The sequence below is a fragment of the Leptonychotes weddellii genome, chromosome 2 (genome assembly GCF_054177405.1).
Source record: "Leptonychotes weddellii isolate Sample4059 chromosome 2, ASM5417740v2, whole genome shotgun sequence".
NCBI classification, from domain to species: Eukaryota; Metazoa; Chordata; class Mammalia; order Carnivora; family Phocidae; genus Leptonychotes; species Leptonychotes weddellii.
The window spans coordinates 11,432,534-11,446,731 of record NC_138370.1 but is presented as its reverse complement, the minus strand read 5'-3'; the positions used below and the strand labels follow the sequence as shown (position 1 = coordinate 11,446,731).

Genomic DNA, 14,198 nt, shown 5'->3' with positions numbered 1-14,198 from the left:
ACAGGTGGTCAATGAAGCCCCTCCCATCACCTTCAGATTCTATACATATGTTAAACAGAGAACCACAATTTTAAAAAAAAAAATCTTACCCTTAATCGTGTAGTGGAGATCTCCGCTTTTAAAATATCGGGATCATATTTAGTACTGGATGAAGATCCTGAGAATACTTTTCGGAGAGAAAAAAAAAAAAAAAAGTAACTTTTACAAGTTGTATAACTTGCTCTCGGCTTGGAATTTACAAACTCTAAAAGCAAGATTTACATGCTTCTGTGGATACTTACTTTAGAATTCCTTTACTGTCATTCATCAGACACCTAAATATAAAAAGTAATCTTCAAACCTTTATCATTTTTTTATAAAAACTCAAGAAAGAGGAATGTCATAAAGACCATGGAGCTTCCTGTTCTCTGGATTTCATGCCTACGTATAAACTCTTTGAGGACCTGACAGCACATACAGCTTGTCAGAGCTGTGCGTTACCCAGAAACTTAGAGAACTTCTGAGCCCACCCAAACTGCTTCTTTAGACAAACCAGCTCCAGATGATCAGTTTCTGAGATATGAGAGGGTGATCAACAGAAACTTCATTCCAGCCAACAGTCCCACTACCTCCCACTAGAATATTGTACAAGAGTAGCAAAGGGGGCCAAATTATTTGCCTTGATCTGAACAGGTAAAAATTAACTCATCAATAAATAAAAGGCAATCAGGCAGAGGAAGGAGCAAAAACCAGAAGGGATTCATCCTCCACAAATGAGGCGGGTGGGGACTTCTGTCTGGAATGGAGTCGAGGGGTTTTGCTGAGAAGTCTGTGGGGTGCCCTCACCCCCTCTCGTGGCTTCTGGGGACTCTTTCTGCCTAGAAAGGAGGACTCAAAATGAAACTCCACTGAAACCCAAGTGGCCTTCTCTTAGCTACACTTCGGTCCCCATTTCCAGAGTCTGAGCAGTCACGCTATACTTACAGCTTGTGTGAGAACTTGACTTCTCCTTGTAGGCATCATTTAATCGTACGTATTCATCGAGGGCCAAAGCGAGTCTTTGCTCTTTCACGTGGTACAGCTCCTTCTGCGTCCTGAGAGCATCCTGAGCCACCGATAGATAGTCCTTGAGCATCTTCTCCTGTTCCCCTCTCCACTGTTTTCGCGGATCTTCAATCTGTGTGGTTTCTGAAAATACATTAGGTGGGTTATTCTTTAGAATTTAAGGATTTTTTTTTTTTTGGATGATTTAAGCTTTGAAAAAAAAAAGTGGCTAGCTTTAATTCTTATCTCCTCTATGCAGTTCATTAGTATTTATGAAGTGACCTCTCCAGAAATCTGATAACAGTTTTTGCTTGATTTTACCCAGTGGCTCGCCACACCATCCAGCCCCTTTCAGATCCTTGTTAACAATTATCCTCACTGTGAAGCCATTGTACACAAAGTTGCCAAAGTAAGCTTCCTTAGCCGGGATCCGGCCATTCGTCTCAAGAATTCTCTGGCTCCCCAATACCTAGAGAATGACAGCCAAACGATTTATGCCAGCGTTCAAGGTCCTGTGTGATCTGAACCCAATTCACTTCCCATGGCACATGTTTCCCTTTACTTAATACAGGATACTCTTGCCATGTTGCCCTCGACATCAGCACTACTCAGAGTCTCTGCTGACCAACCACACAAGTCCCACACTGTTACATGTCCACCACAACAAGGACAGAAATCACGAGGTAACACTTTGAAATGTTCATAGCCATTTTATACAGTTACTGTATATTGTTGACTCTACTAATCTTTGGGCTCGCATTTTATCCCTTTCCCCATTTCTCAAATAACTCATTTTTATTGAATTTTACAAAAATATCAGTCAGTCCACAGTGGATTTGAACATTAAAAACAAACCAAAAACCAAAAAAAAAAAACGAACCAAACCCTAGACCTGGTTGGAGAATACTCCAAGGCACAGTTCTTGGTTCTGCCCTTTTGCATACTAGAATCACCCAGAGAGCTCTTAAAAAAAAATAAAAAAAAAATCCCAGCCCAATGAGAGTTTCTATGGGAAGAACCCACGCAATGGTAGGTTTAAAGGCTGCGCAGGAGACTGCAAGAAGCCCTCCTCTGCAATGGCTCACAAGCTGCCTTCTCCATGAAATTATTCAAACTATCCAATCCTGAGCTTGCTCAAACTTGCCTACCCGGCCTCGCCCATTCCTCCAACAGAGGCTCTGGCCTGCGCTCTCTCCTTCACTCCTACCTCCCGCCCGACCCAGACAGACCCAGCAGCTTCCCACTGTGGCCCAGCGAGGGCGATGCACCCTTTCCCTTGGGAACTGGGAGTAATACAACTTCCTTTGATGGGTGCTGACCGCTTCGTGCTGCAGATCAGTCACCTCTATAAATTAAATCACTTACTATCAAAACAGTTGGGTCATATGGGTTGGCCACTGTATGAATATGAGAACCTGCTCCTGGTAAATTAGGGCAGGAAAATTAACTTATAAATTTGCTGGAATGTTCAGGGACATACACTGTGTTTAAAATGTTTTTGCGTGTGACTCTCAGTCTTAATGTCCATGTTTCTGGTTGGCCCCAAAGGCTGCAACCTTTGTTGTAGGGTTTTAAGTCAAAACCCAGACAATGATATGAGGTGATCTGATGTGGACACAAGAATCTTTAGGGGCCAGGCTGGTTCTGGAAATGTCTAACTACCCTGGTCTCTAAGGATAAGGGATAACACTAAACTGAGGTGGTTCGGGCTGGGAAGCCTGGGTCCCCTCAGGGCTTAGAGAGGTCCTGAGTGATTAACAAAAATGGCCTGGGTCAGCCAGATACACTGGAACCACTGCCTCAGGCCAGGAACCCTCACTTCACAGCCACTGGGAACAAAAGTTGAGCTTCCTCTACCGTAGTATTTTGAACGCTCATTTTTAAAGATGTATTTCAACACACAAAAGAGGCGTATCTCATGTAATTATGAGAAAAAAATATGCTTGGAGTCAATGTCTAAAGAGATGCAGGAGGGAACAGTCCTGATCGGACAGCCCCTTCAGCCTTGATGGGCATCAGCACGGTGGGGCAGCCTCCCCATCTGGAGAATAAGGAGAATGGGCAGACACCAGCCAGTAAGAGCCAAAACTTCTCAGTTTAACATATTCATTATAACTCAGGTCTCTGGCTATACAAACATGTAATATTTATATTCATTTCCAACATACAACTGCAAGCTGACTCAAAGTACAGAACTCATCCTCTACCAAATGGAAATTTATGGTCTTAAAAAAGTTTTCCTAACTGTAGCTGACCTGCAATAATCCTCACCTCCTCGTACTCTCGCCCCAGGAATACGGGCTAGACCTAGTGATCTGCTTCTAATGAATACATGAGAGAGGACGTGATGGGTAGGACCTGGACTAGATTACCAAAGGCTATGGCTGCCACCTCTGCGTGCCCTCCCTCCCTGGAGCTTCTTGGCGTTCTTGCTGTAATGAAGCCAACTGCCATGCTGTAAGCTGGCCTATGGAGAGGCCCATGTGGCAAGGAATGAGGGGGCCTCTGGCCCGCAGCCAACAGGGAACTGAATCCTGCCAACAACCATGTGAGTGAGCGTGAAAGCGGATCCTTCTCCAGTTGTGCCTGGCTACCACCTTGAGGACAGCCAGCCTGTGAGACCGTGAGCTAGAAGATTCCACTGAGCCTTGCTTGGATTCATGACACACAGGAACCATGAGGTAATAAATGTATTTTGAGCCACTAAGTTTTGAGATAATATGTTATAGTGAGATACAGAACTAATAAACTAGACAACCAAAGGGGTACTACAAACGCAAAATGCATATGAAAAATGTGAAAAATTTATAACAGTTAGAGTAAGGTATGTACTCCTAGTTTTCTGTCAATACCTTCAGAGGTGTCATCCAATCATCTTTTCCCTACATACTGGGGAACTGGCATACTTTCCACAAGATACCTGTTCAACAGTTAAATTGCCACAAAACACTGAAAGTAACACGGACTGACCCTGAAATGAATAAAGTATAATAATAATAATAATAAACGATCAGCATTGGGGCACCTGGGTGGCTCAGTTGGTTAAGCAGTCCAGGGTCCTGGGATCCAGCCCTGTGTCAGGCTCCCGGCTCAGTGGGGAGTCTGCTTCTCTCTCTGCCTCTCCTCCTTGCTCATGCTCTCTCTCAAATAAATAAATAAAAATTTCTTAAAATCTTAAAAAACAGGGGCGCCTGGGTGGCCCAGTCGTTTAGCGTCTGACTTTGGCTCAGGTCATGATCCCAGGGTCCTGGGATCGAGCCCCGCATCGGGCTCCCCGCTCTGCGGGGAGCCCACTTCTCCCTCTCCCACTCCCCCTGCTTGTGTTCCCTCTCTTGCTGTCTCTCTCTGTGTCAAATAAATAAATAAAATCTTAAAAAAAAAAAATCTTAAAAAACAAAACCAAACCAAACAAAAAACGATCTGCATTTATTTGGATAGATCAGCAGAAACACTCCGGTAGGCTGGTTTAAATACTGTATGCTACAAGAGCTTCAGTGGGAACGTTTACATTTCTGAAATGCCGTACAATGCAAATGTGAGCTACAAAAGAGGGTTCCCAGAGGCACCTCAGAAGAAGGCTTCATAAAGCAGGATTGTGCTTCACCTCCTTCGCCTATATTTGCTGAATGGATTTGTAAAGAATATTTATTAAATGTAAATATTAAAAAGATATTATAAAAATGTGGTATTTTTGTATTAAGACCTGGTGACCTTGAGAAATCACTGTATTAGAAAGCAATATAATTCGCATGATGTCTGTGGCAACGTCCCATACCTGAAGGGGATTCGCACTCCATCAGTTTCAGATGTGGAGCTTTATAGACAGAGAACAGGTTGTGATTACAAGAGCTTATCATGGAAGATGACATTAGATTCTTGAAGAGTATGATCCCCGTCTGTCATGCCTATTTCTGTTCTTTCTGCTGTGCTCAGGAAGAACAGGTGACGCAAGTATGAGTAACTGTCATTCTCTTTCTTCTTAGAAACTACCTGCTGAGCTTATTATGTTGTTACTTCCGCAGACAAGTACTGACCACCTACTACATGCAATATAGGTGAAATGAGATGTTCGGGTGTGAGGCCCTCCTTCCAAGGAACTTACAAAATATAGAAGAAATTGTGACACACAAATTAAAAAAAACACACACACAATGAGTTTGTCCAGTAAAAAGTGATAAAAGCTTTGAGAGGAGGAAGGCCAAGAGCCATGGCAGTTTAGACACGGGGTTTTCTCTGGCTGAAAAAGGAAGGTTCCATGCAACAGGCAGTGATGGAACAAGGCTCTGAAAGGTTCCAGACAATGGCCCTTCAGGACCAGCCCTTTACTTTTACAGCCAGCCCCCAAGGCCCCCACAAACACACTTCTTCCTTCCATCAAGCCCTGCTTTCTGTGGCCTCTCTAGACCTTTGGCATTAACTTGTGATCTCTCTTCTTCTGAGAGGGTATCCTCCCAACCCCCAAGCCCAACCCCAGCCCCTTCTTCTCCTGGCCTGGCTAACTAGGTCATTCTTTGGGTATCAGCTCAAAGCACTGTCTCTAGCAGTCACAGCTACGGCCTTCAGAATAGAGAGGGTCCTTCTACTTGTTCTCGCTTGTTCTGCCAGCCCAACGGCGGTTCTTCCCACACTCGGCTATGTTGTCTCACCTCTTCCCCACTACTACTCCAAGAGGGACTAGCCTGCGGTTTCTTGAACACCAGGTTAATAAATATGAAACTCATTTTGTAAGCGATGGTGCGCCACAAAGGTTCTAGGACAGCCAGGAAAGATCTTAGCTGTATTTGAGGAATATTATCTGACAGAAATGTGAGGTTCTACTGTCTCTACAGAGCTCGACTAAGTCTCCAAAAGACTCAATATGATTGTGCAGAAAATTTTTTAATAAAAGATTATATGTTAAGCGAAAAAAGTTTATAAAATCATACGTATAATATAATCCCACTTGAGATATCAAAAATTTTATAGAGAAAAATATTTAAAACTCTGTGTGTGTGTGTGTGTATCAAAATGAAGAAGTCTGGAAGGATACACACTAAGAGATTTAGAACATTTAGTTCTCTTTGGGTTGTGTGAATATGGATATTCTTTCTTCCTTTTATTTATCTATTTTCTACTTTTTTCCTATACATATGCATTACTTTTATAAAAATTTTTTTTTAAAAAAAGAGGAAGAAACAAAAGGCATAATGAGGGTCTGAATTAGGAAAATGCCAGTGGACAAGTAGCTAAAGGAGCAAATTTGATATTATATTATAGATAAAAATCTGTGAGAACTGACAAAATGATTCTAAATTTTTCAATGTAGTAATCATGAGGACCATAATGTATCAAAAGATAATAAAGTCAAAGGGAAAACAGAAGAATCCCATTTAGTACCTGTTTGTTTTGAAGTCTTGAGGGCAAAATAGGTAGCAGTGTCCTATAAATGAAATGTCTGACAAAATACTAGGACAATCAAGAGCCAGAAATAGAGGCAGAAGCGTCGTTCATATGGTAATGGCAAAGAAGAATAATGCTGTAGAGATAAGGATGGCATGGGGGGGCATGAGAGTGAGGTCACATCTTCGAGGATGACAAGATATGGGGACACTCGATACAGCAAATGAGGGGAGACAGAAGGAGCGTTCTGCAGGAAGGAAGGTTCCAGGTGCAGGAAGAAGGGCACCGTCATCTTCGTCACCCTCCATCTAGATGGAAGGAAGGGACAACTGTGATTGGGACTAGACCCCCGAAGTGACAATTCTATGAAACATGCAGATCATTACACAGATTCGTGATGCTAACAACTGTTAGTTACACTCACTAAAAATCTGTATCACCACCACCGTCATAGGTTTTACTTGGATGTTTTAAGTATCTAAAAATTTTCTTTATAAAATAACTTAATAGTTTATCCTCCCAGGAAAATATAAAGGGTGAATTATGACAGAGATGAAGTAGTTGGGCCCCAAATTTATTTCCCTTCTTCTAAAGGAAACAGCTCCATATGAAATATTACACACACTTGAGGAATTTTCATGAAATTTAAACACAACATGGGATGCTTCAAAACTAATACAGAGGAGTTCGGTGCAAGTAATATGGAGTAAGCGTGTGCTATCCAATCTCTCCCTCTGATTACAACTAAAAACCAAGCACAGCAAAGCGAAACAAAACGACAACCACCACCAGCAAGGACAGTGTACATAAAACAATCAAAGGAAGATGCTACACAGTAAGAGCGAGCAAGGAGGACTGTGGAAGGAAGCTGGAACTCAGAGAACAATGGTACAGCAATAAGTCCTATTTTGTTGCTGTTTTATATGCCCCTTACCTCTTGTATTTCCCATATCCATGGGTATTGAAATGGGGACAGACAAAAAAAGCTCCAAGACAAAACCCACTCCATCTTGTCAGAGGACCGAGGGGGCGCCCACGACCATCCCAGAGAAGCCCAGGAATGGGCTGCAGCCCCATGGCAGGCAACAGCGGCTGGTGGTTGGAGGTGTGGTGGAAGCCCACCGCAGGCTCCTTTCCTCTCCACTCCGTCCTGACACCCAGGCAGTCCTGAGGAGCATTCGATAGTGTGTGGCGAGGTTGAAGCCACATCGTACTTGCTAGAATACCAGGAAAAGAGGCTCTACGGGAGCCAGATGACAGAGAAGAGAGTTGAGGAAGTATCTAAGGTGGCTGGCCCTTTTTAAATTGGGTTATTTGTCTTCTTAATGTTGACTTTTGCCAGTCAGTTCTTTATATGATCCGGATACGGGTTCTTTATCAAGATAAAGGTACTATGAGTATTCATCCACAATATTGTATCAGCAGTCTTTTCCTTTAAAAATACGTTGAGTGAAAGATTCCATCCACAGAATCGAATGTACTCAGTTTATATGAAGTTCTAGAACAGGCAAAACTAAGCCACAGTGACAGAAATCAGAACAATCTGCAGCAGTGGGGAAGGGGACAGGAAAGAACTTACTGGGATGATGAGATTATTCTGCATCTTGACTGGACAGGCAGTTACAAAAGATTTATACATTTGCCACAATTCACTGAAATGCACACGTAAAAGCTGTGTGGTTTTTTTTAATGTAAATGAGACCTCCATTACCAAAAGAAAGACAAAAAAATTAAGGTACAACTCTAAAGCTACCCAAAAAGTGATTTATTTCTACTTATGGTGATAATATCAAAACCTTATAAACAGCACTTCATAATTACCTTTTAGTTACAAACATCCCCCACCAATATCTATACCCCCACTCCACACAAACTCACTAAAGAATTCTATCATAAAACACTTAAGGCTGAAGATACTCATTGTCAAGGTCAAATCTTTTACACCTAGATATTTAATAGTGTTACACAGAAATAGTATTAAACAGCCAAACAGGCTTTATTTCATTTTCTTTTTTTTGTAAATAAAGAGAAAATAATGCTGAAACTATACAATGTCAAGACACAACATATGTGTGGACCAGCTGTTATGAGAAGATAATACCATTTGTTCCCTAAACTACTTCACAGGAATGTCTTTAAGATTAATGAGATAATGGACCAGATCCTTTTTAGTGGGAAAACTACTTGCTGTGGGTAATTTGGGCACTTTAGGGCACAGTAAATCCATCAGGCCACTGGGATACCATTATCGCACTAAAGCAAAATGGTAGACTTAAAAACCTGTATTCTAACAATTAAGTTTTTAAATATTCAGAAGGGTACGCTCTGAAGCATAATTTATCCTTGAACTTTACTTTCTTCAAAAACAAACAGAAAGCTTTCAGTGTGCGAGTTAAATAAAGCTCTTCCGTCCTTCTAACGTTTAAGAGTTCGTCATAATATGAGCTACCCAAGGATAAAGAAATGAAGCTGCAGTCACTGTCCACAAGAAGCTCACAATTTAGTGAGGAAAACAGACAAATAAAGAATTTAAATGCAATGTGACAAATGTTTTTTTAAAAATCCCTAGGCGCCTGGCACTACAGAAATACCTGGACGGGGCACCTTATTCGGAACGGGGGCGGGGACCTGCACGCCCGAGAAGGCTGGTGGGAAGCAGCGAGGCCTGGGCAGAGGGGCCTTGGACAGACGTGGCCACAAGGGAGGACCCAGGCGCTGGGCAGAGAGCGTTCAGGGCTGGAACCAGATGTCACAAAGGGAGGCAGAAAGCCAAGGAAGCACACGACACAGGGACAACGTCCTCCAGTGGCAGGGCAAGCCGGTGGAGGGCACGCTAGTGGGGGCAGACTGGAAAGAGCCACCTCGTAAGAATCAACTGCGTGCATCTGGAACCCGGGACAAGACTTACAAGACCCATTTGGCAGCCATCGGCCTCAGGAAGTAACTGAGGTCATCACCCAAGGGGATCTGCAGGCTGCAGACAGAAGGTGACTACAGAAATCTTGACGCTGGGGACAGGCAAAAGGAAAGGGGGTAAGAGCAGTGGGGTATGGTAAAAAAAAAAAAAGAAAGAAAGAAATTCCAATAGAAGGTATCGTGAAATCCAAAGGAGTAAAGTAGAAGAGGAAATAACCCACGGTGGCAAGAGACTCTTGTCGGATGAAGGAAGAGGTGTTGTCTGGATGTGACCATTTGTGGGGTCTCAGGTGAGCCCAGTCTCTGTGACAAGACGGAGACCAGTGTCCACAGTGCAGTTCAAGCAAGCTTCCCGGTGGAGGGGAAAAGAGAGGGCTACAGCTGGTGAGGGATTCGGGCTGAAAGACGGTTTTTGAGTACAAATGGGGTTGGGGAGAGAGAACTGTTATTTGTTTCTTTTGGTAGTTTTGGTTTGGTTTCATTTTGAGAGTTTCCAGTGTTTAAATATGAAGACAAAAGAACCACTAGATAAAGAAATGCTGGGAGAAATTTTTAAAACCAGAAAATGATGGGTAAAGAAACGAAAGAGAAGGATGGGACATAAAAGTTATTAAGAGGGGCGCCTGGGTGGCTCAGTCGGTTGAGCATCTGCCTTCGGTTCAGGTCATGATCCCGGGGTCCTGGGATCGAGTCCCGCATCGGGCTCCCTGCTCGTGGGGAGTCTGCTTTTCCCTCTTCTCCCCACTCATAGTCTCTCTCACCACCTCTCTCTCTTTCAAATAAATACATAAAATCTTTAAAAAATAAAACAAAAAATAAAAGCTATTCAGAGGGCTCTCGGGGGTGGGGGTCCAGGAGAACCCCTTTTCCACTGAGATAGAAGGGAAAGCCCGAAAGGTGGCTTTAGGAACCTGTGACTCTACAGGTAGCCAGAGGGAAGCTGAGGGAATCAAGCTTCTCATTTCGGGGCCATGAGAGCCTGGTTCTGTCGAACCAGGACAGGGAAGTTTGTTTCTGCTTCCATAAATACTATTTAAGGAAAAAAAAGCTAAACTTGTATGAAAGTGCGATTTAAATAGTTATACACTCTGGATAGTCCACTGAATTATTTATTTGCAATGACATCAGGAGTTTCAACCGTTCAAAATGAACTGAATCTTACCAAAAGTAGTCCCTTCCATTATAACATTAAAATATTTGGATGTTGATCATTGATAAGCAATAAAACCCACAAATAACAATACAATCAAGAAAGGTTTACTAAAAAATATAAAAATGAAAGCTAACTTTAAAACCCACAATGATGAATTCTTCATGGGATCTGTGCAAGCTTTCAGGGAGAGATGTCTCTACACAAAAGTCACATTTCTTCTAATCGTATTTTACAAGCCAGTAAAGCTTACAGAAACTATTACTTGTAGTTACATTGAACTAATGTGTGCATAAACAATGGTTCCCAAACTCTATGCGCCAGATGTTCTCCTCCAAGAGATTACGAGCTGTGTTCGCTCAAAGACTGACTTAATTCTTCCAAGTCCTTGCTCCTTCGATCCCTCCATCCCATCTTCGTGTGAGAACGGGACAACTTTGCAGCCCTCCAGCGCGCAGTGACTCACCATGCTGCCTGCACACCCACCGCGCGGTAACAAACACCCCCCATGCCGGCATCCTAACTGCCCTCTTGTCCAGCTCGCTGGCTGCCGCTGGGTTGAGGAGAAGCATTTTACTGTCCACTCTCGGTGGTCTCCCAGGCAGAGCCCCTCCTCGCAGTGTGAACTGCTGGAAGCCAGTCCTGTGTCCCAACCGCACTGGGACTGGAGCCTCCCAGCAGACCACTGGGGGGCAAAAGCCTTCTCCCCCACCTCAGCAAGCACCCCACGCCTTCAGCCTCTGCAGATGTCAGGCATGAGTGGGGCAGCTCCATCAGTTCTGGAACCCTTCCCAATCATCCTGGGAGGTGAGGATTTGCTCAGATCAAAAAAAGACCCTGACAGGGGCGCCTGGGTGGCTCAGTTGGTTAAGCGACTGCCTTCGGCTCGGGTCGTGGTCCCGGAGTCCCGGGATTGAGTCCCGCATCGGGCTCCCTGCTCAGCAGGGAGTCTGCTTCTCCCTCTGACCCTCCTCCCTCTCATGCTCTCTGTCTCTCATTCTCTCTCTCCCAAATAAATAAAAATCTTAAAAAAAAAAAAAAAAAAAGACCCTGACAGAGAATCAGTGGGGGGATATTTTCTCAAATTTGATGTAAGTACTGTGAGCAGATTTTATATATTGAACATTCTTAGGTTTCTAAGAGATCACTGTTATTAATATGGGCTTTTTGTGCCTCTCAAAAACTTTATCATATACCTACACGAGGGCAGCTGCAAGCCATCACTAACAACCAAGCATCAAATAAGATACTTTTTTATAATGATATTATTCTTAAAGATATTAAAGAGCACTATATATATTTTTTAAAGGTTGTATTTATTTATTTGAGAGAGAGTGAGCGTGAGAGAGCAAGAGCACGAGCAGGGGGAGCGGCAGAGGCAGAGGGAGAAACGGACTCTCCGCTGAGTAGGGAGCCCGATGTGGGACCCAATCTCAGGACCCTGAGATCATGACCTGAGCCAAAGGCAGACACTGAAACGACTGAGCCACCCAGGTGCCCCTAAAGAGTACTATATTATGTAAATTTTTAATATAATAGACCTATGAGAAATAAGATAACAGAGTATAAATCATTATATATTACTCAAAATCCTTATTTTTTTTAAGATTTTATTTATTTATTTGAGAGAGAGAGACAGAGATACTGAGAGAGAGCACAAGGAGGGAGGAGAGGGAGAAGCAGGCTCCCTGCCGAGCAGGGAGCCCGACACCGGGCTCGATCCCAGGACCCCGAGGTTATGACCTGAGCCAGAGGCAGACACTTCACCAACTGAGCCATCCAAGCGCCCCTCAAGATCCTCACTTTTAAGTGAAATAAGCAAAATGCGTATCAGTGAGTATTACATGCATCCATCTGAATAAATTTTTTAAAGGGGTGGGTAGGGAGTAAATATACACACACTCACACTTACACTCACACACACACAGACATATAAACAATACTCCGAGTATGTGTTTTTAAAAAGTTGTTCATGGTCACAGCAATCCTCTGCCTAGCCTTACCTTGCCAGTGATCTGACAGATTAAAAAGCTGTTAAAATGAGAGGTGCTTCCCTTACAACCACAAAGAAATCAGGAAACAAAACAAAACAAAGGTTTAGTCTTTTCCACGGCACAGCTGCATCTTCGAGAGGGGCTGATGTCAGTCGCCCCCCTTCCCACCATAGCACACACGAAGCTACTGGACCTGACTGTACGCGGCGTGCCCAGCATGCCCAACTCTGTGGCAAGGACAAGAAAAGGAGGAACCCCACTCTGAAGGGCAGTGGTCATGGGACGGCTCATGGTCTCCACTGGTCCCCACACCTGTGCTCGAGAACACTCACCCCCTACCACGCAGACAGACACACAGACAGACAGATTCATTTCTGTCTCTGCCCCCATAAGCCCAATGTACATACATGCCCCAGATTCCAAAACGGGCATTTCAGGTAATATCAGTCACTGAGAAAGTGGGGTTTAAAATAAAAAAATTCACTTTGTAGAGAGTTTACCCTTTTGTATGATCCAGATTTGGGGGGGGGGTACTTTTACAAAAAAGAAAAACTTACTGTTGACATGATCGATGTAGTAGACGCCAATCTGTGGGTCAAACCCTGCTTCCCAGCCCCACGGCAGCTCATCCCCAACACAATCAGCAAATGACAAGGGCTTCGTTAACCTGCAACAGACCAGAATAAGTGCACGGTGATTCTTTCCATCAAACAACATAGGTCAAAATTCGGTACCCTAACCACAATGAAGACGTGTCTAGGTGGGTGGCATTTCCGTTTTGTTCTCAATTGTGTCTAGAGTTTGCACTGCTGTGTTTGAAATCTTAATGGAAAAAAAAAAAAAACGAGGATAAAATACAGAGATGAATATCCAAAAAAGTTAAGTCATAATACCCTTTGCAAAGTTCACAGCTTAAGACTAGGAAATAAATCCATACAATAAATAAGTAAGGCCATTTTAAATCAGGGAGAAGTCCAAGCTGACAGTAAGGAGGCCTGGGACCCTGCTCCAGCTCTCCACTAAATGGCTCTCCCATGACAAAGAAGAATTTGTCCCGGGATTCAAATCCTGGCATCATGGAAATCATCACACCAGTAACTCTAAGACAAGATACGTATCAGGCTACACTAATTCTAGATTTAGATGCTCTTGTATAAATTAACTGAACACTTACTTGAATGTGGGGTCCACTATGACAGGAGGGACAAGTATATTTTATTTTTGTAAGTATCTTACACATACCAGTCACTCAACACAATTTTTAATGGAACCAAACACACAAAAACGTAGGTATCAATGTGATGTCACCTTTTGAAGCTGCCTTATGCTTTCTTTTTTTTTTTTAATTTTATTATGTTATGTTAATCACCATACATTACATCATTAGTTTTTGACGTAGTGTTCCATGATTCATTGTTTGCGTATAACACCCAGTGCTCCTTGCAGTACGTGCCCTCTTTAATACCCATCACCAGGCTAACCCATCTCCCCAATCCCCTCCCCTCTAGAACCCTCAGTTTGTCTCTCAGAGTCCATAGTCTCTCATGGTTCGTCTCCCCCTCCGATTCCCCCCCCTTCATTTTTCCCTTCCTGTTATCTTCTTCTTCTTTTTTTTTTTTTAACATATAATGTATTGTTTGTTCCAGAGGTACAGATCTGCAATTCAACAGTCTTACACAATTCTTAGTGCTCACCATAGCACATACCCTCCCCAATGTCTATCACCCAGCCACCCC

The 14,198-nt window shown here is 43.2% G+C and overlaps 1 protein-coding gene across 1 annotated transcript in view; it reads right to left on the bottom strand.

Moving 5' to 3' along the window:
• WWC2 (WW and C2 domain containing 2) overlaps positions 1-14,198 on the bottom strand; it is a 206,318-nt gene that overhangs the window by 91,221 nt on the left and 100,899 nt on the right. Inside the window, exons 2-4 of the mRNA XM_081807339.1 lie at positions 13,020-13,129; positions 964-1,167; positions 90-166 (exon numbers count right to left, since the gene is read on the bottom strand). Coding sequence (XP_081663465.1) covers positions 90-166; positions 964-1,167; positions 13,020-13,129 — 391 coding nt within the window. The remainder of the gene's footprint in view (positions 1-89; positions 167-963; positions 1,168-13,019; positions 13,130-14,198) is intronic.